The following is a 13,756-nucleotide window of genomic DNA, read 5'->3' as shown; positions in this document are numbered from 1 at the left end:
ATCTTGGAAACAGGGTGTAAATGAATGACTAAACAAAGTCTGATATTTATACATGGTGGAATACTCTTCTGCTATAATAAAGGATATACGTGACACATTTATAGGTATATGAATGCTTCTTAGACCATAATGTTAAGTGAAATAAATCAGAGACAAATTTAAATAGCACATGGTTTCTCTCATATGAGAAACCCAACATGCAAATAAGGAGCAAATTAAAAGACATTCTAGGAGACAGGCAGATCTTTCTCAAATGAGAAGGTGAACAAGAAATGGAAGTGGGAGAGAAGGATGGGAGGAGAGGAGATTTTTTAAAAAGAATTGAAGAAAAAATTAGAAATAGAGCATGTATAAATGGGAAGGGACCAAGAGATGGGAGGAGCCAGGAGGAGCTGAAGGGCTGGGGAACCAGAAACAGAATTCAGGTTCTTATGTACGAACTCTGCACGATGAATGTAATCATTGTGTGCTCCAAGCGTGGACTAATTAAAAAAGAATAAAAACTAAATTAATAAAAGGATTTCTGTGTTGCAGTTAAGACACAGAATTCCTCCTCTGGGTAGGCCCACCCGTATCATAGAGAGATTCTCTATGAGTCGGCTGACTGGGTGTTCACCACATCTAAAATAGCTTTGCAGCAACAGCTGGTCACCCCCGGTCACATGGCCCAGCCACTCCCACACAGACGATGGCCAGCCTGGCACACTGCAGGGCTCCCCTGTGCAGAGGTTTCAGCTGCTCCCAACAGCCTGGGCAAACCCAACCGTCCCAAGCTCTCATCCCCCATCATGCCCAGTTCTAGCTCGGGCTTAGCCTTAGCTGTGGCTCGGAGGAGTCTAAGCATGGAAAGCTTAGATGAGGCTCAGCAAACTTCCCGTTACTTTTTCTAAGGATCCATGCCTCTCAGAAACCCTCCAATTCTATAGGGACCCCAGAGTTTCAAAACCGCAAAACCCCTGGCCCACGCTCCTTACCCTGGCAGGCTCCTGAGAGCTACCCTGCTCTTGCCTTACTCAAAGACCACCTCTCTGCCCAGCACCTTTCCAGCCTGTGTCAAGGAGGGCCATCTGCCTGACCTCGGGCAGGAAGGCCCGCTCAGAGCTCCCTGGGCTGTGCCCTTTCAGGGATGGTTATGCAGAGGTGCAAGGAGAAAGACAGCTTTCCCTGTTGATGCAACCTTTTTAGCTCCATAGCTTTATTTTATTTTATTTTATTTTTCTTTTTCCCTGCCCCCATAGCTTTATTTTAGAAATGACTATTCCTGGGGCTGGGGATTTAGCTCAGCGGCATAAGCGCCTGCCTTGCAAGCGCACAATCGAAGTTCTATCCCCGGTACCAATTAAAAACTATTGTGTAAATTGCAACTAATGTGATCATTTAGAATGACTAATAAGGTATTTGCATACTTAAAAAATAGTGAGTCACTATGTCCAGCCCAGACTCAAGGGAGAGGGCTACCTGAGCAGGAATGCTGGGAGGCAGAGGTCACTGGGGCCGTCTCCGTGGCTGTCTACACAAGTACCTTCTCTTGCCTTAAGAGGGTCTCTAGGTTTCTGCTCTGACATTAGTTTCATCTGACAAATCATTTGTAGTCATGAAAACAAAGGCAAATGTGAAATGCTAAAAATAAGAGCTCCTAGGGAATAGCATAACATTAAAATAAGTAGCGATCACTCAACCCTTTTTCGTAAATAGAAAATAATTAACTGTCAAGACTGACGTGGGTGCATATTTATAATGCAGAAAATGGTTAAGTGGCTATCCTGATTGGAAAACTGAAGGTGCTATAACTATATGACATTTTATATCTACACACAATTTGCAAGTATAAACAAATGAACAAAGGAAGAGAATGTTGCTATATAATTTCATTAAAAGTGTGAAATTAGCAAAATCAATAACGCATGCCCAGATGTCACCCGCAGGAGCAAATAGCCCGAGGGCACCAGCGTTCCTGAGCTCCCAGGCTGGAGCATGGTAGGAGGGAGCGGGGCATACAGGTGCGTCAGTTGGCTTCTGTCTGTTGCCTCCCGTCCCCCTCCAGGGCCACGCATGGTCAGTGCTTCTGGACACCCTACAGCCATGCGAGCCATCTGGCACTTGCTGGGTTTCTTCCTTATGCATTGCGACAGTATGTTGGCACTCTCTAGAATCTAGCCATTAAGGAGATGAGGAGGTGACCTGTTTATAAGCTGCAGAGCAATAATTAATAGCAGCATACAGTGTACAGCAAAATAAGAATATAGGGCAAGTAAGATTTATCAAGGACTTATACAACCGGTGGTGATCCAAGTGGATCACACACGTTTAGTCCTAAAATGTAGTATTTCCTGGCAACCTTCAAAGTAACTATTCTTGTTACCTCCCTTTTACTGATTAGGAAACTGAGTACAGAGAGGGGACGTCTCAGTAGCTAGGACGAGGAAGAGTCTGCTTCCTCTCCACACAGTTTACATGCCGTGCACAACTCTCCGCAGACGCGTGTCCCTTTTTAGACCCGAGGGTCCCCAGGGAGCCCTCTCCTGAGTCTTCACCTCCGTACAGGACACGTGGTCAGGGCCCCCTTTGTCAAAGATAAGTGTGGGTGACAGTGAGTGCATCTGCACAGTCACATCCTCATCACACAGTCCCCTTCCCCTTCTTCTGTCTCCCTCCCTCCCTCTTCCCCTCCCTCCTCCCTTCCTGGATGCTTTCTACTCTGTTCTGTGATTTGAGACAGTTACTCCACAGTACTCCAACCTAAGACAAATCACCAGAGACAGAAAGCACAGGAAATGTGCGGGAGGACGAGGTGCAGCTGGAATAGGACAGCAGTTCCTCCCGGGCCTGCAGCTGCACCTGTCACCTGCGGGCAACCCCAGAGCCAGAGGAGAAGGTCTCCGCTGGTGCCCTCTGAGGGGTGGCGGGCAGAGGCCCTTTCTCCCCGTGGCTGTACTGTGAGTCAGTGTTATAGTATATTCCTTGGCAGCAAGAGAAGAAACCCAAAATCGCTTCATGTGAAGTTCACGGGTGAGGGAAGACTTAAAGGCAAATACTCCCAAGAGGATTTGAGTGGGCCAGCAGGACTGGTTAGAAATAGGGTAGCAGCAATGCTGGGCAGGAATAGAGAGGAGACTTCCAGGATGCCCAGCTCTGAGCTCTGTGTCCAGCCAGCAGTGATGCTGCTATCACCGTATATGCACAGGCACCCGCGGCCCTTCCTCCCCATTACCCCTGCAGCACCCAGAAGGTCTCTCAGCTCGCGAGCTGGCTCCCCCCTCTCTAATCCTCTCTCTTAACATGTGCCACGCTCAGGTCTTGCCCATCAGGAGACTCCTTGGCCCAGCTGGTAACTCTCTAGAGCGGCACTGCCTTCTGGCTGTGGTATGCCTGTGTCCCTTTCTTCTCTGGGACTCTTGCTTTCCCTCTTTGAAATGTATCTGTGTGGGGGCACTCCAGGCATGTGTGGCTTTGTTCACTGAACACGCACTTAGGGAGTACCTAGTCTGTGTGGAGCTTGTGCTAAGACGCCAGGGCAGGGAGAGGCTCCTGCTCGCCTGGGGCTCATGCCTGGGGAGAGACTTGGTGTGAGTCGTGCTGTGATAAGCTCCAAGCCATGCGTCCTGTGGGATCCCAGAGGAGGGCTACTAGGACAGCTCCTAGAGGACCAGGAAAGATTACAGATCAGCATGGGTAAGAGGGTGGCAGGTGGACAGCATGCCCCTGCGTGCTTGGGCACAGAGTGACCGGTCAGAAGATGCCATGTGGACACATGAGCAGCTTAAACTGTATCCCAGAGGAGATGTGAAGTCCTTGGAGGCTTCCACAGTTCACCTAGATCTTCCCTGGGCTCAGCTCTTGTGTGGCTCCCTCTGTCCTTCTCTGGTTGTCACTCCCCAGTGGCCTAGCCTCTCCCCAACCCCGTCCCCCAGTTCCAGGACAGAAGATCCAGGGCTAGGGGTGCTGCGCAGTGCTCCCACAAGGCCCCCACCCCAGACAAACCTGCACTCCTAACCTGACTGCTCCTTGCTGTTCTGCTGCAGGGAAACACAGGCGTGCTCATGGGCATGCTTCTGGTGTCTTCTGTGGTCACCGTGGCCCTGGTCACCGTGCTGTCTGGCATCGGCATCGGGGAGCACAGCGGTATGGGCAGCGGCGGCGTCTACTCCATGATCGCCTCCGTCCTTGGCGGGCAGATGGGAGGCACCATCGGGCTGCTGTATGTGTTTGGACAGGTAAGACCGCCAGCACAAGGACTGTGCCGCTGCCTGTGCCCTCCCGCCATCTTTGCCTCCCCTTCCTTGACTTACCTGGTGTGTCACATGTTTCAGAGGAGCAGGCCAGGCCCCAAGGGACCCTCAGTGGCAGAGCCAAGCCGCAGTCCAGAGCCTGGCTCTTTAGTCCCAGGGCTCCTGTCCCCCAACTCCTGCTTCCTGGGTTCCTGGTTGGACCACGGCCACGCTGCTGTCTTTCCAACAGAAGTGTGCATACCACAGCTGTGGCCCAAGTGGCAACCATGTGGCCTGGGTGCTGAAGAGAGGCCATTTTGTGTGCCTAGGGACTTCACTAGAAGCAGACCCTTCCCAATGGAACAGTTGCTTGCAGACACATCAGACGCTCTGGATGGCTTGGTGGCCTTACAGGGAGGTGGACAGCCCTGTGTGGTACTAAAAAGGAGAATACCAATGAGGAGCCACCTCGTCAGCATGGATGAGAGCACTTTGGAAGCCAGCAAGCCATTCTAAGGAGGAATTCTAAGGCTTCTTTCGCTAACACGCAGGGACAGTGACTTAATGCTGAGGACACATAGTATGGGCAGTAGGAAGCAGCTCTTTGTAAGCATTTCTTGGACTGAAGGAGCATTTATGATCCCATAAAGTGTGGCAAGTGGCTGAAAAACTATTTACAAAAAGAATTTGTCTACAGAGTATGAGAATCTCCTTAAAGAAAGTGCCGGATTTGTGGCTTTCATATTTAGACAGCACAGCTGGGGGATTTTAGTACAAATATATCTGATTCTTTCATAGCACAAAGCACACGTGTGTGTGTGTGTGTGTGTGTGTGTGTGTGTGTGTGTGTGCCTAAGATAGATGCTACAAAAGTGGATAGATTGCCAATCATTTGCCTTTACCTGAGAACGATCTTTTAGCATGATATAGCTTGAACATCCCTGGAATGGAAATCTGAAAAAGAAAACACTCCAACTTGTAAAACATTTCAAGTATTGTGTTGAACTGTACTCAGAAGTTTCAGATTTTCATGTTAGATGCTCAGCTCACAGAGTCTATGCAAATGTTCCAAACTCCAAATCCATCTGGAACACATCCTGTCCAGCAGGGGTGCTCAGGTGTGACACATGGTTGCAGAGGATGTGACACATGGATGGGTACCCTGCTGCCCTGAGGGTTTGCTCATGGACACTTGTGATGTTTTTGTCTAGTTTTTGTGTCCGGGTAATACTGGTTTCACAGAGGGCGTTTGGAGGTTTTTTTTCCCCTAGCTTTTGGAAGACTCTGTCAAGAATTGGAGGGTTGGGCTGGGGATTTAGCTGAGCTGCATAAGCGCCTGCCTTGCAAGAACACAGTCTTGAGTTCGATCCCCGGTACCGATTAAAAAAAAAAAAAAAAAAAGAATTGGAGGGCTGATTTTTTTCAGTATTCGGTAGATTTCAGCAATGAAGCTGTCTGGTTCTGGGCTTTTCTTTGCAAAAAGTTTTGATAACTAATTCTCTTTTTCTTGATTTTTATTTTTTACTACTACCAGTTTGCAGTGCACAATGATTACATACGTGGTGGAGCTGGTCGTGTGCAGACACCTGAGAAGGGGCTAGCTGGACTGAGCGGAGTTTCTTGTTTCAGGTTTTGAGGAGTCTCCACACTGATTTCTGCAGTGGTGGTGTTAGTCTACCTTCCCTCAACAGTGGAGAACTTTCCTTTCCCAACACAGCTTCACCAGCATTTTTGTTGTTTGGTTTTTTTGAGGATGGCCGTTCTCTCTGGAATAAGATGGAACCCCAGGCTTGTTCTAATTTGCATTTTTTCATGTATTTATTGGTCCTCTGTACTGCTGAGAAGAGTCTGTTCATTTCAGTTTCCCACTTTTTGACTTGGTCTTTTAGTTTTGGGGAGTGGGGTCTGACCATTTTATTTTTTAGTTTCTTACATATTTTAGATATTAATCTTCTATCTGAAGAATAGCTGTCAAAAATATTCTCCCATTCTGTAGGTTGTCTGTTTGCTCTGTTGATTGTTTCCTTGTGGAGAAGCTTTTTAAGTTAATATAACCCCATTTGTAGACTCTTGATGCTATTTCTTGTGTTCTGTTTACAGAGTCCTGGCCCATGCCCTATGTCTTTAAGAATTTTACCTGTTTTGTGTTCCAACAGATTAAGTGTTTCAGTTTTAACATTAGGGTTCATTTGAATTTTAATTTAGTGCATGTTGGGAAGTGTGGATCTAGAGTCGGTCTTCTGCATGTGGATGGCCAGTTTTAACAGCATCATTTCTTAGAGATGCTGTGTCCCTCCAGATTATGTTTTTGAACTCTTTGTCACAGATGAGAAAGCCTGTGTTATTTCTGCACTCTCTTTTCTGTTCCATTGGCTACACGTCTATTTTTGTGCCAGTACCATGCTATTTTTTTTTAATCACTGTAGCCTTCTAATATGATTAAAGTCCAGTTTAAGTGCCTCTTGTCTTAGTCTTGTTACCCAGAATTGCTTTTGCTATTCTGGTCTCTTCCAGTTCCATATGAATTTTAGGATTGTTTTTCCTAGTTCTGTGAGAAATACTATTGGCTTTTGATTGAGATTCCACTAAACCTGTATATTAATTTTGGAAGTATGGCATTTTGACTATACAGTTTTGGCTGTATTGGTTCTGCCTGTCCAGGAACAAGGGATGTCCTCCCATCTTCTATGTCCCCTGGATCTACTCTTTGAGAGTACTGTGATTTTCATTGTAGAGTTCTTTCACTTCCTCAGTTGGGTTAATTCCTAAGTATGTAATTTTTCTTGGTGTTATTGTACATGATATTATTTCCTTAATTTATTTTTCAGTGAGTTTATTATTGAAGTAGAGGAATGCCACTGATTTTTGTGTATTGCTTATATAACCTGCTACATTGCTAAATTTGGTTATTAATTCTGGGATCCTTTTAGTGGAATTTTTTGAGGCCCTCTATGTAAAGGATTATTCATGTAGTAATAATGTTGATTTGATTTCTTCCTCTCCTGTACAGTCACTTCTATTTCTTTAACCTGCCTGATTGCTCTGGCTAATGTTTCAAGTATTCTACTGAACAGGAGCAGTGAAAGTGGATATCTTTATCTTATTCTTTATGTTAAAGGGAAAGCTCTCCAGGTTTCCCCCATTTAATACAGGGAAAATATAGTAGGTTTGTCAGAAGTAGCTTTTATCAGATTGAGATATGGCCCTTCTGTAATATTTGCTTCCGGCTTTTTATCCTAAAGGACGCTGGATTTTGTCACAGGTTTTTCCTGCGTCTGTGGAAATGATCACTTGATTTTGTGCTGCTTCTGTTATGCAGTGTATTATGTTTATTGATTTGTGTGTGTTGACCCATTCCTGGGATGAAGTCTACTTGGTGCTTATGTATGATTTTTTTATGATTTGTTACATTTTGCTTGCCAGTATCTTATTGTGGATTTATGATTCATTAAATACATCAGCCCGAGGGCTGAGGATTTAGCTCAGCAGCATAAGTACTTGCCTCACAAGTGTGAGGTCATGAGTTCAATCCCTGGTAATAAAAAAAAATTTAAATACATCGGCCTGTATTTCTGTCTGTCTGTCTCTCTTTTTATCTCTTTTATTTCATTTTTTTTATTTCTGATGGCATTGGTTTGGGGCTTTGGAGTTTCACCATGCAGTTCAGGCTGCCCTTGAATTCACTGTATAGCACATGCTGGCCTCGAATTCAAAGCAATCCTTCCGCCTCCCGAGTGCTGAGATTGCAGGCGTGGGCCACCACCCCCAGCCTGGAGTTCTTTTTGGGTTGGACCCTTGTCTCATTTTGGAATGAGGGCAATGCTGGCTTCCAGGAATGACTGGCAGTGCCTTTCCATTAAAGATCGTGAGGAACAGGACCTTTCCTGAGGTTCCTTTAGAATTCAACTGTGAATCTGTGGGTGCTGGACTCTTCTGAGTTGGTAGGATATTTATCACGCTTCAGTATCATTGCGATTATATTATATTCACGATTTTAATACCTTCTTAGTTCAATCTGGGTAATTCATATGTATCTAGGAATCTTTTCATTTCTTCTGAATTCTCAAATTTATTAGAGTACAGGTTTTTTAGGTAGTTGCTAATATGCTCTATATTTCAGCAGTGATTTCATTTTTCTCATTTCTGGTTGCATCGGTTTGGGGCTTTGGTAAGATTTGCTGAGGGTTTGTCTATTTTGTTATTCTTTCAAAGAAGCAGCTCTTCAATTCATCAATTCTTTCTGTGTTTTTTCGTTTGTTTGTTTGTTTTGTGTTTTTAAATCAGGGATCAAACTCAGGGCCTCATGCTTGCTAGGCAGGCACTGCACTGCTGAGCTACATCCCTGAGCATTGATTTTTTTGTACTGTTTCTCAATCTCATTAACTTTTGCTCTGATCATTATAATTCTCTTCTTAGTACCAGCTATCTTTGGATGGAATTAGTACTGTTTTCTAGGATCTTGAGGTGCATCAGTAGGTTATTTATTTGAGGCCACTCACTTTTCCTGATGTAGACATTCACTTAGGACTGCTTTGGTTGTGTCTCGTAAGTCCTGGTATGTTAGGTTGGCAATATGTTTTTTTATTCTAGGGCCTATTTAATGTCTTCCTTGATTTTTTGCGTGACAATTGATTATTTAACACTATTTTTCAATTTTTGTGTGTTTGCATGATTTCTATGGCTCATTTTGTCAGTGATTTTAGTTTCGTTGCACTCTGATCTGATAATATGCATGGAATAATTTCAATTCTCTTACATTTACTTAAGCATGTTTTATTTGCTAATATGTGTTCTGTTTTGGAGAAACTCCCACGTACTACTGAGAAGAATGTGTATTCTGTTGTCTGGTGGAACACTGTCTATGAAGTCCATTTGTTCAAAGGTTTGGTTCGACTCTGATGTTCCTTTATTGGTTTTTTTCTCCATTTAATTGATCTGTGACAGTGAGGTATTGACCTTCTCCACTGCAGTTGTGTTGATGTTTATCTGATCTTTTATGGGCTGTAGCATTTGTTTTATGGTTGGGTGCATGGATATTCAGTTCATACATATTTATAATTGTTATCTCTTCCCGTTGGATTGTTCCTTTGACCAATGTGTAGTGACTTTCTTTGCCATTTCTAATCAGCTTTGTCTTGAAGCTCAGTTGTCTGAAAAATAGGATAGCTACTTCTGCTTGTTGTTGAGCTTCTCTTGCATGGAATATTATTTTCTATCCTTTGATTTTTAGTTTATGAATCTCTTTTCAGGTTAAATGTGTTTCTTGTATACAGCATACATTTTGATTTTATTTTTGACCCATTATTTGGCCAGTCTATATATTTGATTGGGGGGTTGAGACTATTCGCACTGAGAGTTATTAATGAAAGGTATTGATTTATTCCCATCATTGTTATTTTTCTGTTGCCAATTTCCTTTTTACCCCTCTTTTCCCTAACTGCTCCCCCTGTGCACTATATTCATCCTATCTGACATTTTGCCATTGTTGGCTTCATTGTCTCTTTTTTTAGGATATTCTTGAGAATTTTTTGGAGCGCTGGTTTAGTGGTCATGAATTTCTTTAGGAAATCCTCTCTCTCGGTTGAGAGTTGTTTTCTTTTAGGGCTTGAAATACTTCACTCCAAGCTGTTTTGGCCTTTGAGGTTTGTATTGAGAAGTCTGCTGTGATTCTGATGAGTTTTCCTTTGTCATGATTCATTGCTTTTCTCCCCTAGCTTTTAAGGGGTTTGGTTTTTTTTTTTCCTTCTGTTGGTTTGCTGGGATTTTGACTATAACATACTGTGGAGAGGTTCTTTTTGCATCATGGCTTTTGGGGTTTTGTCTCAGTTATGTGTTAAACTGTTTCCCCATATTTGGAAGGTTTTCTGCTGTTATTTCTGTAAATAGGTTTTTTTTCATGCCATTTGTACTCTCTTCTTTTCACTAACTGCAATTAATCTTAGATTAGTCTTCTTTGCATCATCTAGCAGCTGCTGGCTTCGTGTTTGCTTGTTTTTATGGTATCTTAGAATAATTGACCTTATCATCTAGTTCTGACACTCTGACTTCACGCTGATTCTGCTGCATATGCTTTCAATAGAGTTTTTAATCTCTTGAATATCTGTTTGGCACCTTTCATGGACTCTAATTCCTGGCTAAATGGACCATTCATGTTTTGTATCATTTTGTTTAGCTCAGTTAGCTTTTTGTCTTCTGTAAACTTGCTGATCATTTTGTTTTTGAGATCCATTATCTATTTAGGTATAACTTTTTTGAGCTTCCATGTATGTACCTTATTAATCTGTTTTTATTGCCTCTGTTACTCTTTTGAATAATTCAGCTGTGTGGCTTTTGATTTCCTGCCACTCAGTGCCCCATGGATTAGCTTTGAGGGAGTTGGGGTTTTGGGAAACATTTTGTTACACTGTCTTTTCATGTTTTCATTTTTTGTTTGTTTGTTTTATTTTGTTTTGGGTTCAGATTTGTGGGTTGATTACAGTGGAAGGCTTTATTGCTAGTATAGAGGCCTCTTCAGTTAGTGACTGCTTTTCACTGATGCACTCTGGGCATGGCTAACTTAGGTCTTCGCCTCACTCCCAAGATCCAGACTCATCTGTTTATTTAGGACAGGAGGTTGTAGTGTATTTGGCCCAGCACCCAGTTCTCTGGGGCTGGGCCACAGTATTGTTAATGACACAAAGCCGTAGAGAGAAAACCAAGTAATAGCAACAGCTATGCCACTTTGACAATAGCAGCAGAACCACCAACAATAATGTCACCAAACACTAACAATAACCAATATGTCACACCCTAAGAACTAGTAATGTACCACCCTTAACCATAGAAAAGTGATCTATGATTATAATATAAACACTAACACAAACCAAATATTGACATCCAGTAAATATCTACTAAATGTAACAACTATGTCTCCACTAACAAAAGAATATTATTCAACAGTAATAGCAAAGTCATCTATCTAAAGATGTATAAAATTTACTGGTTATCCTGGGACTGGGAGGAGCCACCAAAGAATCAACTAGCCAGCCTTTCTGGTAAGCCGCACAAGCTGCCTGGTTTCAAAATAATCAGCTAGCTCCTCCTGTGAGCCTACTGGTATACGGACTGGGAAGCAAACACCTTGTTCCATCCGCCCACCCCTCCCCAAGCCACTGGCTGGTTCAGAGGACAGGCTGAGTTGGTAGCGACTAGGGTACATAAAGTAACTACATTCTTGCATTGTTTGGTTGATTTTGCAGGACTGTGGCCGGCAGTCTGAGCATCTCTTAGGAGGATGACAGCATGCAATATAGAAAATATGGGAGACTTCTTTTTATCTTATCTTTGGGTTTTTGTTTGTTTGGTTGGGGGTACTGGTGATTGAACTCATGACCTCGCATTTGCCAGGCAGGCACTGTGCCATTGAGCTAAACCCCCGGCCCCTTTATCTTATCTTTGAAGTCCAATATTATTCTAGCTGTTTTGCTTTGTTCTAATTAATTGTTTTGCCTTATTCAGAATTGTGTTTTGACTAATTTTATTCTGTTTTGATTTTACTATACGTGGTGAAATGGACAGCTATTGTGAAGATAACAAGGTACACTATGGTAGCTATTGTTGTTTTCCTGGTATCCTGCTCTGAAGTTCTGTGCCAGTTTTGCTGCATTGTCTTGATTGACTTAGTTCTGTTCTGTTTTATTTTGTTGGATTCTACTATCTTTAAAATAAAAAATAATTTTTTAAAATTCAATGGTTAAACTAGTTAAAGGGGGTGGGAAACTAGAGAATACAAAAGTAAACTTTGAAGTATTAATGAATGGAAGATGAGAAGGAGGTTAAAATGCCAAGATCAAGGATTCCTTAGTGTTAACTAAGAGTAACAGAAAAGAAAAAGAATAAAGAGAAAAGAGGAAAATAAGAAAAATAAAAAGGAAAGAAAGTTAAAAGGAGAAGAGAGAGATAGAAGGATCCCAAATTAAAAAAAAAAAAAAAACAGAAAAGAGAATGAAAGAAAAAACCACTCCTCTATGTTCTTGAATGAGGAGTTTCTTTCCAGGATCTGCAGTCTTGGTTGGAATCCAGCAAGCCGTGACGTCTGCCGCTTAGCTTTAGGACCCGTGTGTATGTGAGCGCTCTCCCTTTGTGGGAGCCCCTCCATCTGTACCCCGCACACTGTGGCACGTGTCTAGGCTGCGATGTGTCCAGCTCGTGTTAGCAGGTGGGGAGGACAGTTAGACCACTGGTCTCTGTTGAGTGTAAGCACGCCATCTTCGTAGTTTACAACAGCTGTGGGCTTTTCTTGGTGTATAGTCTGTAATTCCTCCACGGATATGCTGACATTTGGGCTTACCTTCTCTCCCTAAACATTGGCCAAGTTCACGATCAGGTTGGTCATTTGGTTGGCACTTCTGCTGTCCCTATACTGAAGGGAAACGAGGGCAGAGCCAGTTCATAGGTGGCAGGTGGAATTTACAAGAGTGGATGGAGTTGGTTGGGGCCAACTCTCAGGTCCCCTGGTTACTAATTCAATTTCATATAGCACATTCAAATTCCTTATTTCTTCTGGAGTCACTTTTGGTAGTTTGTGTCTTTCTGGGAATTTGTCCATTTTATCTAGGCTATTTGGTGAACTAGTGTATTAATTATTTATAGATTACCTTATAATCCTCTTTCTTTTTGTATCTACCTTTTCATCCCCTGTGTGAGTAATTTGAATCCCTCCTCTCCATCCCTCTCTCCTTTCCCCTCTTCTTCCTTTTCTCTTTCTTTGTCTTTCTCTTTCTCCTTTTCTCTAAGTCCTGGAAATTGAACCCAGACTGTGCACAGGGCTAAGCAAGCACTCTACCATTGATCTACACTCCCAGTACTTTAAAAAATTTCTTTTAGGAGACCAGCTGTTGTGGAGCTGTCCAGGTGGACCTCAAACTTGCCATCCTCCTGCCTCAGGCTCCTGAGGAGCTGGGATTATAGGCAGGTGCCAGTGAGCCCAATTTTTCTGTTTTTTCCTGGATCAGTTTTTATTTTTATTTATCACTATTTTTATTTTTAAAAATATTTTTCTGTTGTTATTTTGGTTTCTGTGTCGTTTATTTTTGCTCTGATTTCATTATTTCCTTCCTTTCTGCTTTCTTTGAGTTTAGTTTGCTCTTCTTTTTCCAATCCCTAAGGATGGCGGTTTAAGCTACTGATTGGAGTTCTTTCCTCTTCCAGGATGTGGTTGTTTCTGAGGTTCCCTGGTGGCCCGTATCAGCCCTGCTACCTCCTCATCCCAGGCCATGTATGCACTCATGTGATTCTAATGTTTAGGCTAAACAGCTGGCTGGGTTTTGCCTCCAAGTAGGGTTTGCAAAATTTCTGAGAAGGGCTAAAGAGTGAATATTTGGAGGTTTCTGAGTCATACATCTTTGTCACAGCTATTTAACTCTGTCATTATAGTATAAAATAAGTCGTAGACAATATGGAAAAAATGAACACAGCTATAGCCCAATAATTATCTACTAAAACAGGCGGCAAGCAGGATTTGGCCAGAGCGTGACAGTTTGCCAACCCCTGCCACACATCACCCAAAC

The 13,756-nt window shown here is 43.0% G+C and overlaps 1 protein-coding gene across 5 annotated transcripts in view; it reads left to right on the top strand.

Moving 5' to 3' along the window:
• Slc12a8 (solute carrier family 12 member 8) overlaps nucleotides 1–13,756 on the top strand; it is a 120,692-nt gene that overhangs the window by 18,587 nt on the left and 88,349 nt on the right. For all 5 annotated transcript variants that reach the window (XM_063225117.1, XM_063225116.1, XM_063225115.1 and 2 more), the window contains exon 4: nucleotides 4,023–4,214. In XM_063225117.1, the coding sequence (XP_063081187.1) occupies nucleotides 4,023–4,214 (192 nt within the window). The remainder of the gene's footprint in view (nucleotides 1–4,022; nucleotides 4,215–13,756) is intronic.

Source organism: Cavia porcellus, unplaced genomic scaffold, assembly GCF_034190915.1.
Source record: "Cavia porcellus strain 051 isolate PalLab524CR breed Dunkin Hartley unplaced genomic scaffold, mCavPor4.1 scaffold_15, whole genome shotgun sequence".
Lineage (NCBI taxonomy): Eukaryota > Metazoa > Chordata > Mammalia > Rodentia > Caviidae > Cavia > Cavia porcellus.
This window is presented reverse-complemented; position numbering and strand designations above follow the sequence as displayed.